This window comes from Amblyraja radiata, chromosome 6 (assembly GCF_010909765.2).
Source record: "Amblyraja radiata isolate CabotCenter1 chromosome 6, sAmbRad1.1.pri, whole genome shotgun sequence".
Classification (NCBI taxonomy): Eukaryota; Metazoa; Chordata; class Chondrichthyes; order Rajiformes; family Rajidae; genus Amblyraja; species Amblyraja radiata.
The window spans coordinates 47749942-47777190 of NC_045961.1; the positions used below are offsets into that span (position 1 = coordinate 47749942).

Here is a 27249-nt window from a genome sequence, read left to right on the forward strand (position 1 = left end):
GGGAGGTAGAATTGAAAAATAGGTAATTTATGCTCAAATTAGATTGAACTTTGTTTAGACCACACTAACTATTGTGTACAGTTCTGTTTACTGTATTGTACTGATGGAGATGACACAGAAATTGCAGAGAAGATCCATAAGGACAATATCAGAAATGCTAGGGCATACATAATCAGGTAAAGATGAACATACCAAGGATGAAGGGTAGCCTAACAAAATCTGTAAAATTATGAAAGATTGTAATAACTGGAAAAAGAGAGGTTTCCAATGTATCGAAGAATATAATTTGAGGCCATCAATATTAAGAAACCCAATGGTGTATTGAAAGGAGGTGGCTTTACACAAACAGTGGCTGCAAAGTGGAACATGAACCCACAGGACATAGTGGAAGTAAATAGAATAAATGCAGGAAAGGAAGCCTAACCTAACAGATGGGGGAGAAAAGAATGGATTGTTAGGCTAATAGAATTAGAAGGAGTAAAATGACAGGAGACTTGAGAACAGTATAGATGTCAAAGTGGATTGTGGATAGGCAAATTGGTGGTATCTTGACTGTTATCCTAAGTAATACCTTCGCAATTAGGTAATCTTAGTTATCAAGCATATAAAATTCCAAGGGGGGTGTAGAATAGTTTCAAAATAAAATAAAGGAATGACCATTTAATATGGTGATAATACATTTTTTCTCTAAGAGTTTTGAAATTTTAATTCCCGAAGGGGAAAGAAAAAAAGGGAGGGATGGAGGCAAAGTGAGACAGGGGGAGGGAATGCAGAAAGGGGTTGAAGGAAGGGAAGGAGAAAGGGGAGAAAGAGGGAGGGTGAAGAAAGAGAGGGAGGGGGAGGAGAGAGGGAGGGATGGGGGAGGAAAGAGGGAGGGACGGGGGAGGTGGGAGGAAGGGGAGGAAAGAGGGAGGGAGTTGGGGAGGAAAGAGGGAGGGAGTTGGGGAGGAAAGAGGGAGGGAGGGGGAAGGAAAGTTTGTGTGTGTGTGTCTGTCTCCCTGTGTGTGTCTCTTTGTGTGTGTGTGTCTCCATGTGTGTGTATGCGTGTCTGTGTGTGTGTCTCCGTGTGTATGTGTGTGTATCTCCCTGTGTGTGTGTGTGTGTGTGTCTCCCTGTGTGTGTATGTCTGTCTCCTTGTGTGTGTGTCTTCCTTGTGTATGTGTCTCCCCATGTGTCTGTTGTCACATCCTGGCCTTAGACAGGGCTGCCAACTCTCACGCTTTGAGCGTGAGAGTCACGAATTTCAGCCAATTCTCACTCTGATGACAGAATTCTCACGCTGTCTTCAGTCCCTGCACAGTTTGTGTCTTTGCGCCACATCACAGCGATCTGTGCAGTCTGGGGAAGCGTGTCAGTTGGCGGCTGTGAGAGACGTTGCGTCTCTTCTCTTCTTTCTTGGTTGGATGTGCAGCTGCTGACAACATAAAGCAGCCGGAGATAGAACTAACCAGGTGAATCAGTTGTAAAACATGGGGGGGACCACAATGAGGGCAAACATCTAGGACAGCGTACGGCAATCTACGGCACACGCGTAACCCGATAAACCGCGTTTTTTTTCAATTCGTTTTCGCGGGGTCGGGGCAGGCGAGCCGACCTGAGAACTGCAGCCAGTCCCTGGGACGCGAGCTGATCTGGGAACGGCAGCCAGTCCCTGGGCACGCAGAATGCCAACTTGATCATTATGGACAAATTGGGCCAGCCACGTACATGTTGTATAACTCTGACTCTATGCAGATCTGAATGGGCTTAGAATTACCATTTAAGTAAAATTGCCCCCACTTTCCCCATTTTGATTCTTGAGATTAATATCCCTTTGCTCTGTTAACTGCGTTAAAGTACTTATGAGGTAGAGTCAGGAAAGGGAACATGTTATTTTTTTTTAGTTTGCTTTAATTTGTTAGTTGATTGTTAGTTGATGCCATAATTTCTGAAATGGTCTTAAAGTAACTTAACTGTTACAATCAGTTTTATTCGTCACTTGCACATAAAGTGCAAGTGAAATAAATTTGCCAGCAGCGGTACAATGAAAAAGAACACACAAAAACACAATAAAAATGTAACACAAACATCCACCACAGCATTCATCACTGTGGTGGAAGGCACAAAATTTGGCCAGTCCTCCTCCATTTTCCGATATAAAGCACTAATAAGTGATTTTTGTCCAAACAATTGGAACTTGCATAAAATGTTTGCATTATTAGCAGGGCTGCCAACTCTCACGCATTGAGCGTGAGACTCACGCATTTCACAAAATTCTCATGATCTCAGGCAGATCACAACATTTCTCACGCTCAAAAATCTGCAGGCGCTGGAAGTTCAAAATAAAGCAAAAATTGTTTTCGAGGTGAGTAAAAACCATGAGGGAAATTTAAGGTGAATGCATAGTCTTTTTCCCGGGAGATGTGATTCAAGAACTAGAGGGCATTGGTTTAAAGCAGGGCTGTCAAACTACCGGCCCGCCAGATGATTTTGGGGGTAAAAAAAGTTTCTCCCATGCAGATGGTGTGATAGGTGAGACACGGCGGTGGTCCCAGCACCAACCCCCCTCACCCTTCCCCCCAGAGGCACGGCATACACCTCCCACCCTCACCTTCAGTGGCTCTATGTCCGTCGGCCGCTCTGTCCACACCCCATGGAGTTTTAACCCCGGCCTGGAGCCAGGAGTGGACTGGGTGAGTGGGGGCATTGGTGCCGCCTCCGGAGCCGCGGGGATGAATCTCCGCTCCGATGCCTGACCCCTGGGTCACTGACCCTCACCTCCTCCGGCTCACTGACCCTCACTTCCTCCGGACCCCAGCTGGATAAGGAGCACCTGGGCTGGCCCGCATTCCCGGGAGGGGGAGGAGGGAAACGCTCACCGGGCATCGCCTAGTCTCCGCTCACTCCGGATGTTGTCGCCGCTTTACTGACACTGACACGGACACACTCTCATACACACACTGACACACACAAGGTTTAAAGGGATATGGGCCAAATGCGGATAAATGGGACTAGTTTAGATGGGGCATCTTGATCTGCATGAACAAGTTGGGATGAAGGGCCTGTTTCCATGCTGTAAGACTATGACACATTGTAGAAAGGGTGCAATTGCTCTGGAGAGGATCCAGGGGCAATTTATGAAGATGTTGGCAGGGCTGGAATTTTTTTTTTCATTTTGAAGAAAGATTTGATAACGTATTGTATTCTCTGCAGCAACGGAAGTGAAGAAAAAACTTAGTTGAGGTGAATAATATTATGAGAATAGGACCTGTTTTGTTTAACAAATAGTGTAGGAAGAATTGCAGATGCTGGTTTAAACTGAAGATAGACACTAAAAACTAGAAAAACTCAGCAGGACAGGCAGCATCTCTGGAGAGAAAGAATGGGTGATGTTTCGGGTCGAGACCTTCAGCCTGATAGGTTGAAAACCAGCCATAAAACACAATGACTGGACATGTGTGTTATGCAACTAAGGGCAGAAATCAGAATCATGTGTTCATCTTTCTTGACGTGACACCATAATAAATATATTACAGAAAAAATAATTTAATGGGGTGGCACGGTGGCGCAGCGGTAGAGTTGCTGCCTTACTACCACATTGGTTTTCCCTGGATATTCCAGTTCCTCCCATATCCGAAAGTAGTGCAGGTTTGGAGGTTAATTGGTTTCTGTAAATTGGTCCTGGCGTGATGGATGGAATTGGTGTATGATAGATTGCTGGTTGGTGTGGACTTGGTGGGCTGAAGGGCCTGTTTCCATATATATTTTTACATATATAAATGTCATTGAACCATATATGATTGAATATGTGGCATTATTTTCGTCTTGTTTCTATATTCAATGGGTAAGGTTGATTAGTTTATTTGTGCAGAACAGTGATGGAAGTCCGACTTGCTTTGTTTCTCTGTGTTTTTCTCTATATATATACATAACAGCATGAATATAATCTGATTTCCATACATGAATATAGTCATTCGTGTGCTGCACCTGTTGATCAGAGCCTGGCTCTATTGTGGAATGTAATTAGGAATGTAATTTAGCCTAGCCTTATTCATACCTAATCCAATTTAAAGCATAAATGTTGCATTCGAGTGTAAGTTGACTCGCTACATACTCGCTACAGTATGCACCAGATTGCACAATTTCAAGCTGAAAAATGCAAAAGCTGCCGACCGTGGTAGGGGGGACACCCCGTCCCACACCCTCCCCCCCTCGGTCGCTACGCTCCCTCGAAATTTCACACTCAACTCTCACCCAATGTTTGCAGCCTTGCTTGTTCTGTTGTTTATTGTTCAAGTGTAGATATCCCAACCCGGAACGTCACATATCCATTTTCTCCAGGGATGCTGCCTGACCCACTGAGTTGCTCCAGCATTTTGTGTCTTTCCTTGTAGATATAAATAATAATTTTCTTAGTTTTGCTGTACATTCAGTGGAAATCTTGACGTTGTTTTATCTCCTGACATCACCATGCGGCTCTCCAGCTCCAGCTGAGAGATCAAGATGAATTCAAGCTCTGCCAACAGTCCTATATGTGCATGGCATAGTCTCATTCTAATTTACAATGAGGAGGAAAAAACTGCAAGGAGCATGGGAGGGGGGTTGGAGAGACATGGGTCCGGTAGGAAATGTTAAGGCATCTGAAAAAGAGTTCCAACCCTAAACGTTGTTTGTCCATTCCCTCCACAGATGCTGCCTGATGGCCAGAGGATCTGGGGTGACTGAGGAACTGGGTTGACTGATGGGACTGAAGGCTGATAAATCCAGAGGGCCTGATGATCTGCATCCCAGGGTACTTAAGGAAGTGGCTCTAGAAATCGTGGGTGCATTGGTGATCATTTTCCAATGTTCTATAGATTGAGGATCAGTTCCTGTGGATTGGAGGGTAGCTAATGTTATTCCACTTTTTAAGAAATGCGGGAGAAAGAAAACAGGGAATTATAGACCAGTTAGCCAGACATCGGTGGTGGGGAAGATGCTGGAGTCAATTATAAAAGATGAAATAGCGGCACATTTGGATAACTGTAACAGGATCGGCTGAGTCAGCATGGATTTACGAAGGGGAAATCATGCTTGACTAGTCTTCTGGAATTTTCTGAGGATGTAACTAGGAAAATGGACAAGGGAGAGCCAGTGGATGTAGTGTACCTGGACTTTCAGAAAGAATTTGATAAGGTCCCACATGGGAGATTAGTGGGCAAAATTAGGGCACATGGTACTGGGGGGAAGTGCTGACATGGATAGAAAATTGGTTGGCAGGCAGGAAACAAAGAGTAGGGATTAACGGGTCCCTTTCAGAATGGCAGGCAGTGACTAGTGGGGTAGCGCAAGGCTCGGTGCTGGGACCGCAGCTATTTACAATATACATCAATGATTTAGATGAAGGGATTCAAAGTAACATTAGCAAATTTGCAGATGACACAAAGCTGGGTGGCAGTGTGAACTATGAGGAGGATGCTATGAGAATACAGGGTGAGCGAGTGGGCAGATACATGGCAGATGCGGTTTAATGTAGATAAATGTGAGGTTATCCACTTCGGTAGCAAAAACAGGAAGGCAGATTACTATCTAAATGGTGTGAAGTTGGGAAAAGGGGAAGTACAACGGGATCTGCGGGTCCTTGTTCTTGGTTCTTGGTTTCTTGGTCCTCCAAAATATTCCAAATGGAATTTAAACTGGAGGTGGTGAAGGGAGGGCTTAAGCCAGAAAAGGTTATTGGGGGTTATTTCATCAGTCAATGAAAGTAAGCATGCAGGTACAGCAGGCAATGAAGAAAGCAAATGGCATGTTGGCCTTCATAACAAGAGGAGTTGAGTATAGGAGCAAAGAGGTCCTTCTGCAGTTGTATAGGGCCCTAGTGAGACCACACCTGGAATATTGTGTGCAGTTTTGGTCCCCTAATTTGAGGAAGGACATTCTTGCTATTGAGGGAGTGCAGCACAGGTTTACAAGGTTAATTCCCGGGATGGCGGGACTGTCATATGTTGAGAGAATGGAACGGCTGGGCTTGTATACTCTGGGGTTTAGAAGGATGAGAGGATATCTTATTGAAACATATAAGATTATTAAGGGTTTGGACATGCTAGAGGCAGGAAACATTTTTCCGATGTTGGGTGAGTCCAGAACCGGGGGCCACAGTTTAAAAATAAGGGGTAAGCCATTTAGAACGGAGACGAGGAAACACTTTTTCTCACAGAAAGTTGTGAGTCTGTGGAATTCTCTGCCTCAGAGGGCGGTGGAAGCCGGTTCTCTGGATACTTTCAAGAGAGAGCTAGATAGGGCTCTTAAAGATAGGGGATATGGGGAGAAGACAGGAACGGGGTACTGATTTGGGATGATCAGCCATGATCACATTGAATGGCGGTGCTGGCTCGAGGGGCCGAATGGCCTACGCCTGCACCTATTGTCTATTGTCTGACCCGCTGTGCTCCTCCAGTATTTTGGTTTTTGGTCATCTTTGCTCAAACCTTTATTTAATAAAGGTTAAATACTGGTTACCTTCTTAATTTCCTGCTGCATTTAAAAGGACCAAGGATAGGTGTCCAGAACATGGATAGGTGATATTTCTGATTGAGATGGGTCCCTTCTCCACAGATGCTGCCTGACCTGCTGAGTTAATCCAGTTTTATCCAACACTTTGTGTCCTTTTTTTGTTGTAAACCAGCATCTGCAGTTCCTTGTTTCTAAATAATAAAGCAGAACCTACTTAATAAAGGCAGGGCTGAACGAGACAGGGATACATCCAGAGTCCAGGGACAATATTACCTCGAGTACCTTCGCCCCAAGCCTGAGCGACGGGCCTGCCCGTTGCCTTGGAGACGGACGCGCGCCTCTCGGCGCCTTGCGCGCGTCCGTCGGCGCGTGACGTCAGCTCGCAGAGGTCGTGAGCGCGCGGCGACGGTGGCGCGCGGGTTTCGTGGAAGAACCGGAAGCAGCTCGTCAACGGGCTGGGCCTGGGGGGGGACATGGCGGCCGGCGGTCGTTTCCTCACGAAGCTGTTGCCCTCGCTGAGCGCGGCGGCGAGGTGCCTGCGTTCCTCGGCCTCGTACAGGAGCTTGCAGCGAGGATGCCGGCGGCGGGAAGGGTCGGACCGACGTTTGTTGAGCACGGCTGCCCGGTTACTGAGGTGAGGCGAGGGGCTTAGGTGGCGGCCGGTGACACAGGGCCCAGGTAACTATGGCGACACACCTGTTACGGAGCGGCGTCCAGGTATATCATAATTTTATATCATCATACCTGACTTCACTCAGATGGGAGGGAAGTCCGCAAAGGTAATTGGTGCCAAAACATTTCCTTGGGACGTTGATATCAGTTGAGCTGAGCTGAGCGTTGACATGTTGGGCATTTCATCAGAGTTGTGCCTTCTCTCAGGATGAGCGTAAAAGAAAGTGATATATCTGTTCACACATGCACTAAGTACAGCAGCCCTGAGAGCAACACACACTCGGTGACCAAATTCTCCTCAGTAATCAAGAGGTGAGCGCTATTTTTGCTTGACCTTGGCTATCCGCTCCAGCCGACTCTTGTTGCACAACTCGGGCCCTCCTATCTGTACAATGTGGATGGCTCGATTGTAATCATGTATTGTCTTTCCACTGACTGTTTACTAAGCAACAACATATTTTCACTGTACATTGGTACACGTGTCGTTAAACTCAACTCTCAGATCCTCAGCATCTTCAGGAAGTCAGACAAATGGGGCGGATGGTCTGGTTCCGATGTGGTGCACTCCCAATGAATGGTCTTGATGTTGTCAATACCATCCCCCTTCCTTCTCTTTTGAATTGACATGGGCTAGAATCCTCGGTGTAAGTGGTGATGTTATTTTTTCAAGGCTGGTAATTTCTTTCCACTACAGAGCTTGGAACACTGTTTCTCTTTTGGAACTCTAGTGTTTGGCACTTAAATAATGTAAGCTGTTATTTGTGTATGGCTGTTTACATTTCATTAACTCCGAGCTTCCAAGCATGTTAGTCACTAGCTAATTGGAAATCTGATGTGAATAAATGCTTTTGATACAAACTGATAACACTGTTTTATTTATCTGAACGCCACTCATTTTCATGATGTATGCATTGCAAAACAAAAAATGTCACTATATAGGTACATATGCCATTTCGGGTTGGGACCCTTCTTCATACTGATTCAGTTTGCTGAGTCCTTTCAACTTAAAACTACGCACCGTGCTGCTGGTCTGACCATGGGTGAACAAGGGAGGAGGAGGACTGTCTGAACTGTGTTGCCTTCCACCACAGTGAAGAATGCTGTGGTAGATGCCTGTGTTGAATTATGTTGTGTATTGTCCTATTTTAATTGTAACGCTGCATGGTAAATTACATTTCACTGCACCTTATGGTGACAAATAAATTTGAACTTTAACTTACAGAAACAAGTTATTTCACTAATTTCTTTGCCGATATCTTAGTGGAAAATGTTGGTGTAAGCTATTTAAATCAAATTCTAATTTATAGTACAGAATTAGGCCATGCCATCTACATTGTGTTAGTTTATATTCCACATGAGTCTTCCCTAATTCATTTAGTGATGATGCTGGTGCTAACTTTTCTGGCTTAACAATTTTTCTCCCCATTACATTATTATACTTCAAATTATTACTCATCCATTTCTCTCATTTTCCCTGCATGCGATCTGTTGAGCTCGGTTGAGTGTTACCAATTTTCCACTTGTTCATTTCAATTCAGTCCTTTTTTCCCCAATACAAATGGGCACTATAACCAAAATCCATTATAAAGAGGTCCCAATAAAAAGTGTAAACTGTATTGGAACATGACTTCCCCATAGGGTGTCATAACAGAGCCTGCAAATGCACCTTCTGTAATGGTTACTGGATAATCAAGAGTAACAAGACAACTTGTTTTCCTATTCCTTTTCTGGGTCAAATTCCATAATATGTAATATCCAATAGAGTTTCTGTTCAATTTTTTAAATGCAGTTCTATGGTATTTTAAATGTAGTTCTATGGTCTGTTGAAATTCTATGGAGATTTTAATGATATATTGGTTATTTGATTATATTGGTTATATTGGTATATTTTCATTTGATTTCAAAGGAAATAAGTTTAGGTTGTCCATTTCAGCCAGCGGAGCAAACATCCACCTTGTTCTCTTTTTGCAGTTCAGAAGATAAAGTGAAGGTCAATTTTATTAACCGTGATGGAGAGAAACTTACAGCAGTGGGAAATTTAGGTGATACTCTATTAGATGTTGTCATTGAAAATGATCTGGACATTGATGGTTTTGGTAAGTCCAGCTATTTTTAATTCAATGAGATTTAAAAAAAAATGATTGTAACTCCAACTTCTTGTTGCTTGTTTACCTGCAATGATTCAGTCAATTAGAAGAAAAACATTAACGTGTTGAAAAGATCAACAGATTTGGTGCTATACATTTCATGGGCTCTTGCATCCCTGCACCCCTCACTCCATTGACATTGCATGCCCCCTCTCCCTTCCTATGGTCTTGCATGCCTTCTTCCTCCCATGTGCTGCTTCCATTTCCTTCTCCACACCCCACTGTTGGCTTCTAGTCCCCTCCTTTCCTTCACCCCAGAGGATTCTTGCACCCTCTGAAAAACATTCCAATTATCTTATTTGGAGCTGAGTAGCTGAAGGAAAAGAGGGTGGCGCAATGGTGCAGTGGTTAGGACTGTTTCCTCCCAGTCTCAGAGATCCTGTCATTGGGTGTTTTTTGTGTGGAGTTTTCACACTCCCTGTGACCGTGTGGGTTTCCTCCAGGTTCTCCAGTTTCCTCCCACGTCCCAAATACATGTGGGTTTGTAGGTTAATTGACCGCTATAAATTGCCCCTAGTGTGTAGAAAGTGTGATAACGAACACTAGTGTGAACGGGTAATCGAAGGTCAGCATGAACGCATGGACCTGTTTCCATGCTGCATCTCTAAACCAAATTAAACAGCATTGTTTAAGCTTAGCAGTGGGTTTAAGCAAGTCATTATGATATGATTTGCACAATGGTGCTGCAACTGATAAGGATTATAGTATAGATGACTATACTTGTGTATGGCTTTATTGTATTCATGAATCGTTTAATTTGACTGGTCTGTATCTCAGTACACGTAACACGGAGACAAATTGGAAATACAAGGATGGAGTTAAAGGGAAAGAGAGTATAGAAAAAGTTAAGAAAGACACCAGAATTAACGGGACAGAAAGCTCACGAAGGGATAGGAGAGTATGACCAAGTGAAATAGGAATCGATGTGAAAGGTGAGGTGAGTAATGGATTAAAAGTATATATGAATGCGCAAAGTATAAGAATTAAAGTGGTTGAGCTTGAGGCTCTGTTAGAGATTGGTAGACATTGTGGGGATTACTGAGACATGGTTGCAGGAGGATCGCGACTGGGAACTGAATATTCAGGGTTATACATCCTATAGAAAGGACAGGCAGGTGGGCAAAGGAGGGGGGGTAGCTCTGTTGGTGAGGGATGAAATTCAGTCCCTTGCGAGGGGTGTCATAGGGACTGACGATGTAGTTGCTGTGGATAGAATTGAGGAATTGTAAAGGTAAGAAGACACTAATGGGAGTTATCTTCAGGCCCCCAAACAGTAGCCTGGTTATAGGGTTCAAGTTGCAGCAGGAGTTAAATTTGGCATGTAACAAAGGTAATACCACTGTGGTTATGGGAGATTTCAATATGCAGGTAGACTGGGAAAATCAGGTTAGTTCTGGACCCCAAGAAAGGGAGTTTTGTAGAGTGCCTCTGAGATGGATTGTACTGGAACCTACCGGAGAGAAAGCAATTCTGGATGTAGTGTTGTCTCATGAACCAGATTTAATAAGGGAACTCCAGGTAAAGGAACCGCTAGAGGTAGTGACCATAATATGATGAGTTTTAATCTGCAATTTGAGAGGGAGAAGGTTAAATCAGAGTTGCAGTTGAACAAAGGGGACTATGAAGGCATGAGAGAGGAGCTGGCCAAGGTCGACTGGAAAAGCATCCTAGCAGGAATGACTGTGGAACAGCAATGGCAGGAATTACTGGCAATAATCCAGAAGATGCAGGATCATTTCATTCCAAAGAGGAAGAAAGATTCTAAGTGGAGTAAGAAGCAACCGTGGCTGACAATGGAAGTTAGGGATGGAATAAAACTTAAAAAAGAGGTTTATAACATAGCAAAGAGTAGCGGGAATCCAGATGATTGGGTAATTTTCAAAGGACAGCAGAAGGTAACAAAAAGGGCAATACGGGGTGAAAAGATGAAGTACGAGGGTAAACTGGCCACGAATATAAAGAAGTATAGTTAAAGCTTCTTTAGGTATGTTGAGAGAAAAAGATTAGTAAAGACAAATATAGGACCCTTGAAGGCAGAAACGGGTGAAATTTTTATGGAGAACAAGGAAATGGCAGGTAGAGTTGAACAGGTACTTTGGTTCTGTCTTCACTAAGGAAGACACAAACAATCTCCAAGATGTACTAGAGGACAGAGGATCTAAGGAGACTGAGGAACAGAGAGAAATTTGCATTAGGCGAGAAATAGTATTGGGTAAACTGATAGGACCGAAGGCTAATAAATCCCCAGGGCTTAATGGTCTGTATCCCAGGGTACTCCAGGAGGTGGCTCAGAAATCATGGATGCATTGGTGATCATTTTCCAATGTTCTATAGATTCAGGATCAGTTCCTGTGGATTGTAGGGTAGCTAATGTTATCCCACTTTTCAAGTAAGGAGCGAGAGAGAAAACGGGGAATTATAGACCAGTTAGCCTGACATCGGTGATGGGGAAGATGCTGGAGTCAATTATTAAAGAAGTAATTACGGCACATTTGGATAGCAGTAAAGGGATTGGCCCAAGTCAGCATGGATTTATGAAGGGGAAATCCTGCTTGACTAATCTTCTGGAATTTTTTGAGGATGTGACAAGTAAAATGGATGAAGGAGAGCCAGTGGATGTAGTGTATCTGTTGCTGGGGCCGCAACTACTTTCAATATATATTAATGATTTAGAAGATGGAATTAAAAGTAACACTAGCAACTTTGCAGATGACACAAAGCTGGGTGGCAGTGTGAACTGCTAGGAGGTTGCAGGGTGACTTGGACAGGTTGAGCGAGTGGGCAGATGCAGTATAATGTAGATAAATGTGAGGTTATCCACTTTGGCGGCAAGAACAAGGAGGCAGATTATTATCTCAATGGTGTCAGATTAGAAAAAAGGGAAGTGCAACAAGACCTGGGTGTCCTTGTACATCAGTCACTGAAAGTAAACATGTAGGTACTGCAGGCAGTGAAGAAAGCTAATGGCATGTTGGCCTTCATTATGAGAGTATTTGAGTATAGGAGTAAAGAGGTCCTTCTACAGTTGTACAAGGCCCAGGTGAGACCATATGTGGAGTCTTGTGTGCAGTTCTGGTCTTCTAAATTGAGGCAATGCAGCGTAGGTTCACGAGGTTAATCCCCGGGATTGTGGGCCTGTCATATGAGGAAAGATTGGAAAGACTGGGCTTGTATTCACTGGAGTTTAGGATGAGAGGGAATCATATAAAAACGTATAAAATTATAAAAGGACTGGATAAGCTAGATGCAGGAAAAATGTTCCCAATATTGGGGGAGTCCAGAACCAGGGGCCATAGTCTAAGAATAAAGGGGAGGCCATTTAAAACTGAGATGAAAATAAACTTTTTCACCCAGAGAGTTGTGAATTTGTGGAATTCTGCCATAGAAGGCAGTAGAGGCCATTTCACTGGATGAATGTAAAAGTTAGATAGATCTCTAGGGGCTAGCGGAATCAAGGGATATGGGGAGAAGGCAGGCACGGTTTACTGATTGTGGATCATCAGCCATGATCACAATGCTGGCTCGAAGGGCCAAATGGCCTCCTCCTGCTCCTATTTTCTATGTTTCTAATAATAATGTCAGCATGTATCTGGCTGATTGGACTCTGGTTTCCGTGCGGCCTTCCATTCACTCGGGCCCTGGTTCTCCTGTGTCTCTTAAACTTGTGGGTTGCAGTGCAAACATATTATTCTACTGGCTGTGGGGCCGCTGGCGTCATTGGTCGCAGCCAGCGCGGAGTTGAAGCGGCAACCCCAGCTCAACTCCCGCACGGCCAGCCGACAGCCCCGGACCGACGACACCAGCGGCCCCAGGCCCAAAGCCAGCGCGGAGAAGAAGCACCAACTCCAGCCCAACCCCACTCCCCGATGGGCCGGGGTCCGCCAGCAGCCAACCCCCCCCCCCCCCCCGCCAGCCATACAAACAAAGCGCTACAACAACTCGGCCTCCTCCCCACTCCGGATGCAAGCCCGGCCCAGCCCGACAGGGACGAGAGGCACCCGGGAGGGGACGGGGATGGCCCAGCAGCAACTCAACAGACCCAGACCCGACATCGACCACTCACCAAATCATAAAGCAATAAATCAACAAAATAATCTTAGCTTTAACAAAGTAACAAATAAATACAACTATTTCATAGTTTTAAAGCTGTATTTTCTTACCTAGAAGAATCAAAACGGGGAAAAAATGAAGAAATGAAGGTTCACTGCTCCACTGCTTTCCAGCAATGTTATGCATAATGATCTTTGACCCGGGCATGCGCCTTCGGAAACAGTCGGAAAACCGAACTCGCTTATAGGTTCCATGGGCAGAGGAATTTTAGTGACAGTGTGAGCAGCACTGGTTTGCTTCTTAGTTATATTTTATTGTCAATGATATTCATAATGCCAGCCACCAGGAGCTGCTGCAGTAGCATAGTGCTGTCAATGTTTGGACCAGCTGACATTAAGTTTCTGGTGGTCTTTTGGTTAATGCTGTAAAAGATGTGATGTTTCAAAATGTCATCTGTTCTTGAATTTAGCAGCAGAAACTTTGTTCAGTGTTTTCATAATAGATTTGGTTTTTTGTGCTGACTGTAATGAGCAGGAAAATGTAATCTTAGCAAGAAAAAAATAGCATAAATTCACTGGAATCATGGTGGTATGCGGAAATACAAATGTAGATCTCTTTATTATAGCAGTACAAAGTAAGCACCAATATAAAAGGTGCTTAAAATTATAAAAGGGCAGAATTAGGTAGATGTTTCTAAGTCCTAAGTTGGCATGGGTACAAAATTAAATATTAAAATAGAACACAGAACGATAACAATTCCAAGTACTTCAACTTCTAAAGTTAGCGGTTTAGATAAGCTAAGTAAACGTTTACAATTGCATTGGATAAATGGATGAAAGAAAATATTGTCAGAAAATGTATAAAATGCAGGTAAATGTGATAGAAGTGTACACTTACAGACTTTTTGGCATGCTACTTCGAGATATTGACGAACTTCTATTTTTAAATTTTTTAATTTTTGCTCAGAATTGTGTTTTTAGATACAGTTTAACCAGAAAGCTAGTGGTAGCCTTCAATTGACAGCATGTGCCCTATTTGTAGGTGCTTGTGAAGGAACCTTGGCTTGCTCTACATGTCATCTACTTTTTGAGGAACCCATTTATAAGAAGCTGGACTGCATCACAGATGAAGAGATGGATATGTTAGACCTTGCATATGGTCTCACTGACACGTAAGATATTACTTATTTTGCACTTTTTCGAAATCCCTATGAGATGATAATCCAATTTGCTTCTGTAAATTGTCCCTAGAGTATAGGTTAGAACTAATGTACGGGTGGTTGGCTAGGATTCGGTGGGCCAAAGGGCCTGTTTCCACGCTGTTTTTCTGTAACAGTTCAAGTTCAAGTTTACATTTATTGTTGCATGCACCAATTAGTACAGTGAAATTTGGGTTGCCATACAGCCATACGAATAAAAAAGGAACACAGCACACGATGGAATTTAACATAGACATCCCAACACAGCAGAATCAACGTTTCCCACTGTGAGGGAAGGCCATCTTCCTCCTTGTTCACCCGTGGTCGGGGGCCCCGATGTTTCAGGCCCTCTCGCCGGGATGATCGAAACTCCAACGTTGGAACGGAGAACACTCTCAGCGGTTTGGAGTTCTGAATCGGCCACTTCCTACCGGAGACCGCGGCTCCTGAAGTCCACAGGCCGAGCTGGCCGGACATTCAACAAGCGATCCCCAGTAAGGCTCCGCCCGCTCCACACAGCGATGTTAATTCAGTGCTGCCGCTGCTGAAGCTCTGGCCGGTCTCCGGCAGGAAAGGCCGCGCCAATCCAGTTGGTAGGGCGTGAGGAGGGGGCGAAGATGCGACTCGGAGAATAGTCGCATCCTCACCAGGATGAGACAAAGAAATGGTTCCCCCTTTCCCCTGCCCCCCTCTCCCATATAAAAAGACCTTCAAAACTTACTTTTAAACAGACTAAAAATAAAAAAAAGATGAAAAAAAACCAGACAGACAGTAGGCAGAGGCTGCCTTCAAACGGCGCCCCCGTGTGGCACTAAAACTTGCTGGTCTGGGGAAGAATGGAATATACCCTTCATATCTGGCTTCTATGTTTCATGACAACATTTATGCAAAGTTTGAGACACTCCGCCTTTGTTCTTTTAAGTTAAAACACTACAGAAATCATGGAGTTAGTTTGTGAAGTCCATCTGAAATGTGGATTTCCTCCTCCAAATATTTTAATGTTCTGAGGTGTTTCAATTTAGCAATTTATGTTGAGCTGCAGCATGCTTTACACCACCATATAATGGAACAATTTTGCCAGTTGAAGATTAGTCTCCCAGGTTAAGCTACCTCAATTTGGAATTACATTAGAGCTTTCCTTAAGGTTATAGGGTGCCAAAGTAATTAATTAATTTTAGTAGATGCATGGCTCAGGGAATACTGAGTAACTGAATGTTAGTACCCTCTTGCATAAGTTTGGTTCAGCACAAAAATACAGCTGCTTCTCGACCTACGATGGGGTTACGTTCCGATAAACCTATTGTAAACTGAAAATATCACGTCAAAAAAGCATTTAATACATCGCGATCGCATGACCGGAAGTGACGTGAGGCTCACTGCCGTTGCTGAGCATTTGCCGATCGTAAAGTTGAAATATCGCAAGTCGAAGCATCGTAAATCGGGGAGCATCTGTAGTACTGGTTTTTCAGTAGTAAAACTAACAACTGATATCTAACTAACTAATCAGGCCACCCTGATTGACTTGATGAATGCTATATAAAGCTACAATTAAGGTGGGGAGTAGGGTGGCTTAATTACAAATATTTTTCTTTTGTGAGGAAAAAGGAAGTTTGGAATACAATAATGTATTGCAAAGCAGTTTTGAGTACATGTGTGAACCACAGAAGTAGGCAGTGAAGTTTTACTTTAAAGGCCATGATCGTTTGGCGTTGCATTTGAACTGTGGTGGTAGCAAGTTGGAAGAGGGCATCAAACAAAACTAGCAATTATTTTTATTATCAGTGTAGGGAACAGATGAGAGATCGTCCAGAAATAATAAATGTTTAAGAAAGAACTGCAGATGCTGGAAAAATCAAAGGTAGACAAAAATGCTGGAGAAACTCAGAGGGTGAGGCAGCATCTATGGAGCGAAGGATAAGTGACGTTTCGGGTCGAGACCCCCCTTCAGACTGATGTGGAGGGGGGGGGGGCAGGAAGGCAGGAAGAAGAATGGAAGAGGTGGAGACAGTAGGCTGTGGGAGAGCTGGGAAGGGAGGGGGGAAGAGAAGTAAGGATTATCTGAAATTGGAGAAGTCAATGTTCATACCGCTGGGGTGTAAACTGCCCAGGCAAAATACGAGGTGCTGCTCCTCCAATTTGCAGTGGGACTAAACTGCAAATTGGAGGAGCAGCACCTCATATTTCGCTTGGGCAGTTTACACCCCAGCGGTATCGACCCAAAACGTCACCTATTCCTTCGCTCCATAGATGCTGCCTCACCCGCTGAGTTTCTCCAGCATTTTTGTCTACCATCCAGAAATAATACATCTATTAAGTAGGGTTTGGCAAAACTTTGGGAATCACTGCTTTAAGTTAACAGAATATTGCTTTATGATTTTAACTATATAATTTGGTCTGATGTGCTGCCCTGCATCAGTTTTTAAAGATTTAGTTCTTGAATGCTACTTTTTGAACATCCTTGAATATCTCTAAGCCAATAATTGATTGCATGTGGCAAGTGTCTGAGAGTTTAATTTGGAATCATTGTACCCTTCCGTGTGGCCACTCTTCTCTGTGTCAAGGTATGATTTGGCAAATCCTCAGCAAACCATCAGGGGAAAAAATGGTTGTTTGTTGTGACTTTTCAGTGACAACTGATTCGGATTTAAAACAATTTATCATTTTTTGCTTTGAGCTACTCTATCCATAAAAAGGAAAATATGAAACATTTTGTCTTTGTAACTTATTGGCAATTTTGTAACAAATCTCAACAAGTGAGTGTTTATGGAAACATTTATCATGTTAACATTGCCTTGTTTTTGGAAAGGCTGTTAACTTCAAAGGATGAAATGTAGTTGATTTTCTAAAAATTTATTCACTTATGTAGCATAACAGTTCCAGGTTCAACAAGGTAACAGTTTAGTAGTTTAAATGTTCCGTGGAATATTGATCTCCCCTCACCCCCCCCCTAATATTTCAGGACATTGTATACATTGTCAGAATCTAGTGCTTGAGGTTTTGCTCAATACTGTATAACTTTTTGTATTGAGCCAGCAAAGTATTTTACTGCATCAAGTACCGACATTTTTTACTGTTTAAAAATATATAATTCAATTTTAACTTTCAGATCTCGTTTGGGTTGCCAGATTTGCCTTAAGAAGTGTATGGATGGAATGACGGTAGAGGTTCCAAACGATGTTTCTGATGCAAGAGAAACCAAGGACTTTAGTTCGTGCTCCTAACGTGATCAATCTAAGTCGCAAAGTATGCATGGCTCAATTCTCTTTGATAACCCGAAGAACAGAAATAAAATATTTAGTTAAACTGGGTTACTTAATATTAAATAGATCTGTGATTGTTTTAATTTGTGGAGAATAATTTCATTAGGCTATCATTTTGGATATTTACATAGATAAATTGCTTAACTGACTAGCCGCTGTGTACACAGCGTATAGTTTAACACAGGACTTGGGGATGATGAATTATATTTAAAGTCATAATGTTAACAGATTTTTAAAATATCTTTGAAATTCACACTGAAAGCATACTACAACATGGGATTATCTAGCAATCTTTAAACAGCAATTGTAAGGTGGTATTAACATAGTTACTAATGTTGAATTTTGCTGGCAGTATTAGACACCATAAATGTTTTAAATGCAAAGGCAAGCAAGGTACTTTTCTTAAATTGTGTTACAAGTTGGACTGGAAAGAGATTTAGGGGGAGATAAAAATGCTGTAAGTACTCAGCAGATCACATTCCATCTGTAGAGAGAGAAACTTAACATTTCAGGTCGATTAATTTTCTTCAGAATCAGGAACGTCAAAATTGAATATCTTTTAAGATGCAGAGAACAGATGGATGGTGAGAACAAAGGAAATGACTGATACCATAAGAAGCGGGAATAGGCCAATTAGTCCCTCAAGCCTGCACCTTAATTCAATCAGAATTTATGTCAAGAAATCCAATCTTGGGCTCAATAATAATAAATCAATACCAATGCCGCTTCCTACTGTCTCAATACCTTTTGAGTCCTTTGTAGTTAAAGTATATCTCTGCCTTAATAGGTCTCTGGGGAAGAAATACCAAAGGTTTACAAGTCTTGGAGAAGAAATTCTTCCTTATCTCTAGTTTAAAGGGGAACAATGCGCCTTGTTAATTTCCCTCAGAATCTTGCGTTTCTTAGTAAGATTACTTCTCATTTTCAAAACTCCAATGATGAAAGACTCAACATTTCTTTATCATATTTACAACACAGGAGCTAACCAAGCGAACCTTTTTGCTGTTTCCAATGCAAGTATGTTGTCTATTACCTTCTCTGATTCTCTGCGCTCACCGTGAAGTACAAGAGTAATCGCTAATTATTGTTAGTGCTTTCGATCCATTCAAAGTACAGTATATCACATGGGAAATATCATATATCAGGTTTCCCAGTAACTTGGACTGATTAGTGTTGAGCAGAATAGTGTTGAAAGGTGCAGGTAATGCTTGTGTTACCGCAATTCAGGTAATCGAGATTTGCCCTTATGGAGTTCACAAATCATTACTAGAATATCTGGGATACGGAATAAAAATATCAAATGAAATTTATGTCAAGAAATAAATTTAAATAAAATAAACTTTTTCAACTCATTTGCTGACACAGGCACAGTTGAAGCAGCTACACATTGTGGAACATCGTGCTGTAGACAGTTTCCTAATAATGCAGAACTTCCCTCTCTCTGTTGTGATGTGTGACTCGCCTGTATTAGGCTGCTTGCAACTGTAAGACCCAGCTTCCATGCAGCACATGCTTAATGGCAAAAGCCAGAGCACATTTGGAGTGGCCATTCTGTTAGGCAGTATAGCATTAGGCCATTGTTTGTCTGAAGTCATTGAAAGTGGAAACTATGCTCTGTTAAGAGTGCAGACACTACTGGGGCACATACAAAGTTCTGCCAGGCCAGCAATTATAACTGGTTAAGGCCATTCTGCATTAAGAACATGAGGGCCATCAGAAAACTATTCTGAACAAATCCAGAAAGTGACTGCTAGAGATACAGAGCAGAAACAGGCCCTTCTGCCCATTGAGTCCGGGCCGATCCCTTACATTAACACACTGGGGACAATTTGCAGTTTTACCAAAGATAATTAACCTACAAACCTGTGCGTCTTTGGAACACCCAGAGAAACACCACGCGGTCACAGGGAGAATGTACAAACTCCGTACAGACAGCACCCGTAGTCAGGATTGAACCTGGCTATGGGTGTTAAAATGTTAAAACTCTCACCACAACCACCCTGGTTGTCACATGTTTGTTTTTGTTTCTGTGTGTATGCATGCATGCCGTTACTTCACTATAATAGAAACAAAATGCTAAGGACACTCAACAGGTCTGGCCGCATCTATGGAAAGAAACTGAGTGAATATTTTAGCTTTTAGTATTTTAGTATGGAGGAAAAAACCCCAAGAATTTCCTGATTTTTGTTAATTCTGATTTCCAACCTCTGCACAAGTAACTGCAAATGCTGAAATCTTGGAACAAAACAAAAAGTGCTGGAGGAACTCAGTGGGTCAGGCAGCATCTGTGGAGGGAATGGACAGATATTTTGGGTCGGCCCCCTTTCATATCACTGCTGCCATCAGAGTACCCTTTCAGAATTGCCCCAGGAAGCTTAAATTCTTACCTGCTTCATTAATATACTTATTAACATTACCCACTACTTGCTAACATTGCCATCTGTCATACGTGTGTGTGTGTATGTGTTATATAAGATGTAATTATACTGCTAAATACTTCAATGTTCATTCTGTTGTGCAGAATATTATAGCTATATAACAGCACATGGTTGTTAATATTCATATCCTGTTTCTTCCGTCTATACACCGTACTGATGTCAGGGGTTATGGGGAGAAGGCAGGAGACTGGGATAAGGAGGGAGAGATAGATCAGCCATGATTGAATGGTGGAGTAGACTTGATGAGCTGAATGGTCTAATTCTGCTCTTATTACTTATTTCAATGCTTTCTGTTTGAGCGTGGTAAATAATAATCTCAGCACAATTTAGCTGCATTTACAAAGTCTGATTACATCCAGTATTTTCACGAAAGGATTATCAGAGCTCAAGAGAAGTCATTAGCTTTGCTACTTTCTGTATCCTGTGAGCATGTACTTTTTATCTACAAGCAGTGCCAATATCACGATTCAAAACTCTTTAAGACGAGCATTTCCACAAAAATTAAACTCAATACTTTAAAAAAAAGTTTAAATTATATCTCCAATTTACTGTATTTGTTGGTGGAGTTATTTCCTTTCTCAAAAAAGCTGTTAAATGTCAACAATAGAAAATTGCTTTTAATATATACTTGTAATTTGACAGTTAATACTGTTCACAAAACAAGGATTTTTTGTGTGTGTTCTGCGTTACTATATTAACTTTGTCATCTTCTCACAATGTTATTTTGTTCACACTCTAATGGAAATCAGTTGTAGCCACAACGAACTGCAGATTCTGGTTGACAAAAAAAGACACAGTTCTGTAGTAACTTAGTGGGTCAGACAGCATCTCTGGAGACCTTTGATAGGTAAACGTTTCGGGTCTAAACATCATCTATCCATGTTCTTCTGAGATGCCACCTGACCCGCTGAGTTACTCCAGCACTTTGTATATTTTAATAAAAATTAGTTTTGTTTTCACTTGTCATACATCATCCATAATTGGATGAAATATTTTTATGCAATAGATTTGCACAACACCAACAGAGAGCACTTTATTCCATGAACCAGCATTAGCTCCTTTTAAAAACACATTAATCTCTCTTTTTATTCCTTGCCAAAATAATTCTTTTGAATCTAATTAATAAATTTGTTTCCACCATCCTTTTAGATATTGTATTCCATATTGCATCAGTTTCATCAGTAAATAAATGTTTCCTCACATCGGACGGTCCTTTAACTGTTTGGACAGTCACTGTAAATCTAGTTATCAATCTTTCAATCAATGAAAACTCTCTTTTATTTGCACAAACAGAAACATACATTGCTTTCAGAAAACCTCTTCTTAATTACTAATTTATAGAACAACACTTGCTTCTTTAGTCACTCAATATAATGAAATCACTCAGCCTTAATGCAATTAGTTAATTGTTATGACACTTTCACTAAGTTCTAGACATCCTCCTCAAGGTTTGTCGCAGACTTAAACAAAATTCTCCAGCTGCTATTGTTGCTGCGTTCTATAAAAGATGAGCAGACTTCCTTGTTTTTATACTCTTAAAGCCGTGAATGTCCTAACACAAAAAAATCACAATATGTGCTACCTCCTTCAGAGGTTTGTGTATGCAATCCCCAGAGCTGCAATATTATTCTTTGGCAGTCCCTCAAAATCAAAAATGACTTAATTCTACTTGGGTTTTGTGGGTTCTGAGGTGGCTAAAGAGACCGATGTAGAAACCACATATTTCCACAGACTGGGCTGCTGGTGATTGGCAGTATGGGTTAGTGGTTTGTCTGGGATGTGATTCTGCCACTTACATGGTGCCTCTGCACAGCCTCGAGATGTCAAACTTTCCCAAATGCTTTCTCTTTGTGACCCAAAATTTCCAAGAGCCATAAAATGATTCAATCGTGGAGTCATGTTTAAGAGGAACAGATAGTTCGGCCCGCGGATTCATGCAACCATCAAGACTGCCTTCATACTAATTCCATTTGTTCAAATATTCTCCACATTCCCATCAATTTCACCTGGATGCAGCTGAGAGTTAATACTCTGTGGCAGACACAAAGTGCTGGAGCGACTCAGTGGGTCAGGCAGTATCTCTGGAGAACATGGAGACTAAAAGTTTAGGGTTGAGAAGATTCTTCAGACTCCGTGAGTTATTTCGGGATGGAGATGGTGATACCGACTTACATAAAATCTGGATTACGTAAGAGTTCTGCATTTGTTCTTGAATCAGTCTAAAAAAGGGTCCAAACCCAAAACGTTACATGTCCGTTTCCTCTCCAGATGCTGCCTGACCTGCTGAGATCCTTCAGTGCTTTGTGTTTTGCTCAAGATGCCAACTTCTAGTGTGTGCACAGTAACGAACCTTTGTCTCAACATCTTCAAACAGAATTTTGGTTTTACATACAAACTTCATGAAAGAATTGCTAGTCAAGACAAAACAAGACAGATAAATGACACACCTGAGAACCAAGGCAGTTCAGTTTGAGTTAAAACAGAGATTTGCTAAGCTACAAAACAGCTTTCACGTGACAGTGGTGAGTTACTACAGCACTTCTGTCTTTTTACACGGAGATCTTTTCCCATTACACAGAAAAGGTCAGATCCCTGTGAACACCTGATCTGAACATGATAACAGTTCTATCCGAATGTCCAAAATGCCGGCTGTGATTAGCGGTAGAACTGTAGCCAGCACCAAATAATAAGCAGGTACACAAAAATGCTGGAGAAACTCAGCGGGTGCAGCAGCATCTATGGAGCGAAGGAAATAGGCAACGTTTCGGGCTGAAACCCTTCTTCAGAATAATAAGCAGTCTGGTTGCTGTATCTGAAATCCACAGATCCAAAAGGACAGGAACAAAGATATTTATGCTGACAGATGCCTTAAAGTCAGAGCTAATCAATTGGATCAGCAAGGATACCACTGTATGTCCCTATTTAGATAATTTTAAGTACAAGGAAATAATATTTTCCAGCCATTTCAAACATCTTTTTGAATATTTAACTATTTCAATTCATATTTTGTTCAGCTTGTTGAATCACTATTTTAATGAAAGTGACATTTGATATTTTGTATGTAAAATCGCATTGAAATATTAAATGATATTAAAATTGTCACGGATTGGTAAAAGTGTTATTTTTATGAAACTCAAAGTATATTGTGTGAATAAGTAAATATGTAAAACAAAGTTAGATAAGTGATGTATCATCAAAGACCCACACCACCCTGGGATGTTCTAATTTCACTCCTACCATTAGGAAGACGATATAGGAGGCCGAAAACCGTGCCCACCAGGTTCAAGAATGGGTTTAGTTTAGAGATACAGCGTGAAGACAAGCCTTTGGGCCCACTGAGTCCGCACCGACAACGATCACCCGTGCACTAGTACATTATTTCTTCCCAACAAATATCAGGCTCTTGAATAGAACAAAGCACGAACCTTAACTATGAACTATGAGCAGTCTTTGGTTGCACTAAGGACTGGGTTTTTTTTTTTTGCATTAGTTATTACTTTATTGATACTTTGTTTATTATATATTATCTATGTGTATTGTATTTACAGGCTGCATGTAAGAATGTCATTGTTCTATTGCTGGTGCATACGACAATTGAACACTTGATTCTCAAGCAGGAGTTCAGTCACATCTGCAACATCTGCAGTAATTGTCTATACCTTGACATACTTTGAATCCGAGTTATTGAGCTAATTTCCCCACTTTCTGACGTTGCAATGCAATAATGTAAGTTAATTAAACAGCTTAATCCAGGAAGTAGTAACAGCCAGATTGTGTAGCAGTTTTAATTTTCGTTAGTGGTCAGCAACACTGGAACAAGGTAACTCCTAGCTAACAATGATCTATTCTACATTTTCCTTGATTCTCATCCCCTTTAATATCTAATTTTCACACCATACGCTTCCTTACCTCCCTCTCCCCTGACTCTCAGTCTGAAGAAGGGTCTCAACCCGAAACTTCGCCCACTTCTATCCAGAGACACTGCCTGTCCCGCTGAGTTACTCTGCATTTTGTGTCTAAGGTGTAAACCACCATCTGCAGTTCCTTCCTACACATCAATGTTCATACTGTTGGGTTGTAAGATATACATGACCATGAAGGCTGCCTGGTAGCATGATTAAAGATATTTCATTATGTTTAAAGAAGACCTGGATGTGGACAGGATGTTTCCACTGGTGGGAGAGTCTAGAACTAGAGGTCATAGCCTCAGAATTAAAGGACGATCTTTTAGGAAGGAGATGAGGAGAAATGTATTTAGTCAGAGAGTGGGGAATCTGTTGAATACTTTGCCACAGACGACTGGAGGCCTAGTCAGTGGATATTTTTAGGGCAGAAATAGATAGATTTTTGATTCGTAGAGGTGTCAGAGATGAGGAGAAGGCAGGAGAATGGGGTTAGGAGGGAGGAATAGATCAACCATGACTGAATGGTGGGATAGACTTGATGGGCCGAATGGCCTATTTCTACTATAATTTATGTCCTTGGAGAGGAGGAAGTGATCTATTCAATAGCACTCTGGACGATCAGAAAATTAACAAAGTTTTCTTTAATCATTGAAATGCAAGTTTACTAGCACAATTTCCAGAAAGAAAGAATCCATTGAAAACAAAAAATTATCATCCACAGCCTGTTAATTCCTTATTGGATTTAGAGATTGTCAGTGAATGAGGTACATTTAATACTACAACATTGGCATAGGAACCTATCCCCACTCATGTCTGTGCCAAATATGATGCTGTTAAACTAACCTCCTGTCTGCACTTAATCCATTCCCTGCATATCCATGTACCTATCCAAAGCCTCTTAAATGCCACTATCGAATCTGCCTCCACTTTCATCCCAGCCAGTGGTTTCCAGGAGCCCACCATTCCCTGGGATAAAATTTGCCCCACAGGTAGCAATGATTATATGTACAGTGAATGGTTGCAGCTAAATTGTTCTCATCCATCATCTTCTTACGTACGGTGTGCACAGCCTAAAGTTGTAGGACAACTTGCTCTATTTGATCTTTTGTTTGTGCATGTCAGATTGATTGCATTAGTCGAAACAGGGTGGACCACGTGAAGGTTGCAATCTCCCACCCCTCATCCATCATAAAAATTGTTTCCTCGAGAAGGAGCAGGTAGCCACAGTGTTTAATCATTCACACATGTCAGATGATCATAGTTTTATCCAGAATGAATTATAAGACTAATTACTTCTGATACTGAATTCCCATTCCAAGACATATCACTGCAATATATGTTGCCTGTCCAGCTGAGTTACTCCAACATTTTGTGTCTTACTGCAATATATATTCTAATTCCAGAAGTTACTGCAATGTGAACTCCATTTCTTTTTCTCCAGATACCGCCTGACCTGCTGAGGCGCAGACCTCTTTCTTACAGTTTGGCTTTCCCAACCAATTGTCAAGCGCTTTTGATTGCAACATGCGCCTTAATTTAGTTCAACAAAGAAACTGACAAGTTACTAAAGAACTAAAGTGCTGGAGTAACTCAGCAGACCAGGTAGCATCTCTGGACAAGGAATGGGCGACGTTTTGGGTCGAGACCCTTCTTCAGACTGATGTTGGGAGTGTTTCAAGCATATATTTTTATTTCAGGTTTCAGCATTTCTTGATTATAATATAAACATCGGGCAATATAGTCACATTATTGTAGAATTAGCAGAGAAATTGCTTGCCGTCAAATTTCCATTGACGAGTATAAAGTTAGAATGAGTGAATCGGGGTAAAGCTCAGTGGTAGAGCATTTAACTGCAGAACAAGAGGTCCCTGGCTCATATCCGGGTGCCCCTCTTTTGGCCAGCACAGTGGCACAGCAGTTGAGTTGTTGCCTTACAGCACCAGAAACCCAGGTTCGATCGTGACTACGGGTGCTGTCTGTACGTACTTAGTACGTTCTCCCTGTGACTGTGGGTTTTCTACGGGTGCTCCCAAAGACTTACAAATATGTAGATTAATTAATTGGCTTGATAAAATTGTAAATTGTCCCAAGTGTGTACAATAGTTGCTAATGTACAGGGTGATCGCTGGTTGCCGCGGTCAGTGGGCCGAAAGGCCTGTTTCCGCGCCGTATCTCTAAATATATAGAGATTTATGTAAAATGCCATCTGGACATCATCAAACTTTTAACTTCACATTATGGATATTGTCAAAATGAATCAGCAAATCAATAAAACATTACAGCAGTTTAAAACGTCTGTTTGCTCAGTGTTGCTCAATATGATCCTCAATCTCCGAGGATCCTCCAGTGCTTCTACGCAGGTGGAAAGCATCTTGTCCGGGAACATTACCATCTGGTTTGGGAATTGCTCTGCCAAGGACAAGAAGGCTCTGCAGAGAGTAGTGCGTTCGGTCGAACGCACTATGGGAACTTCACTTGCCCCCCTGCAGGAACTATACATCAGGAGGTGCAACTCCAGAGCCAACAATATCATGAGAGACCCCTTCCACCCCTGCAACGGACTGTTCCAGCTGCTACGGTCAGGCAAACGCCTCCGTTGCCATGCGGTGAGAACGGAGAGGTTGAGAAGGAGTTTCTTCCCAGAGGCCATTCGGACTGTAAACGCCTATCTCACCAGGGACTAACTCTACTGAACGTTTTTCCTTCCATTATTTATTATGTAAAAGAATATGTGTGTGTTATGATTGTGTTTATAGTTTGTTTGGTTGTTTGTCTTTTTGCACAAAAGTCCGCGAGCATTGCCACTTTCATTTCACTGCACATCTCGTATGTGTATGTGACAAATAAACTTGACTTGACTATTAAAACATGAGTTTGAAGCACCAGAGTAGGAATGCAGAGCTCTGCCACCATGCAGCTCATTCTAACTCAGCTGTGCGGAGTTGGCTGCCAACTACAGCAGAAACCAAGCATGCTAAATTTGATAGAGTAGAAACAGGTACTGCAGATGCTGGTTTACAAAACAAGACAAAAAATGCTGTAGTAACTCAATGGGTCAGGCAGCGTTCCTAAAGAACATTTGAAGGTGATAGTGGCGCAGCAGTAGAG

The 27249-nt window shown here is 42.1% G+C and overlaps 1 protein-coding gene across 3 annotated transcripts; it reads left to right on the forward strand.

The window, feature by feature from the left end:
* Positions 1–6880: 6880 nt before the first annotated feature.
* Positions 6881–25601, forward strand: fdx1 (ferredoxin 1). Of its 3 annotated transcripts, none has more exons than XM_033022716.1 (5): positions 6881–7105; positions 9115–9239; positions 14382–14511; positions 17645–17781; positions 25583–25601. In XM_033022716.1, exons 1-4 carry the CDS (start codon positions 6945–6947, stop codon positions 17757–17759), a joined length of 531 nt encoding a protein of 176 aa, XP_032878607.1. In that variant the 5' UTR covers positions 6881–6944; the 3' UTR covers positions 17760–17781; positions 25583–25601. The 3 variants fall into 3 exon arrangements, 2 of the variants coding, with proteins under 2 accessions (XP_032878607.1, XP_032878606.1); XR_004412342.1 differs by lacking the exon at positions 25583–25601 and adding an exon at positions 23035–23338 and having other exon boundaries at positions 6882–7105; positions 17645–22930; XM_033022715.1 differs by lacking the exon at positions 25583–25601 and having other exon boundaries at positions 6882–7105; positions 17645–23338.
* The last annotated feature ends 1648 nt before the right edge of the window (positions 25602–27249 follow it).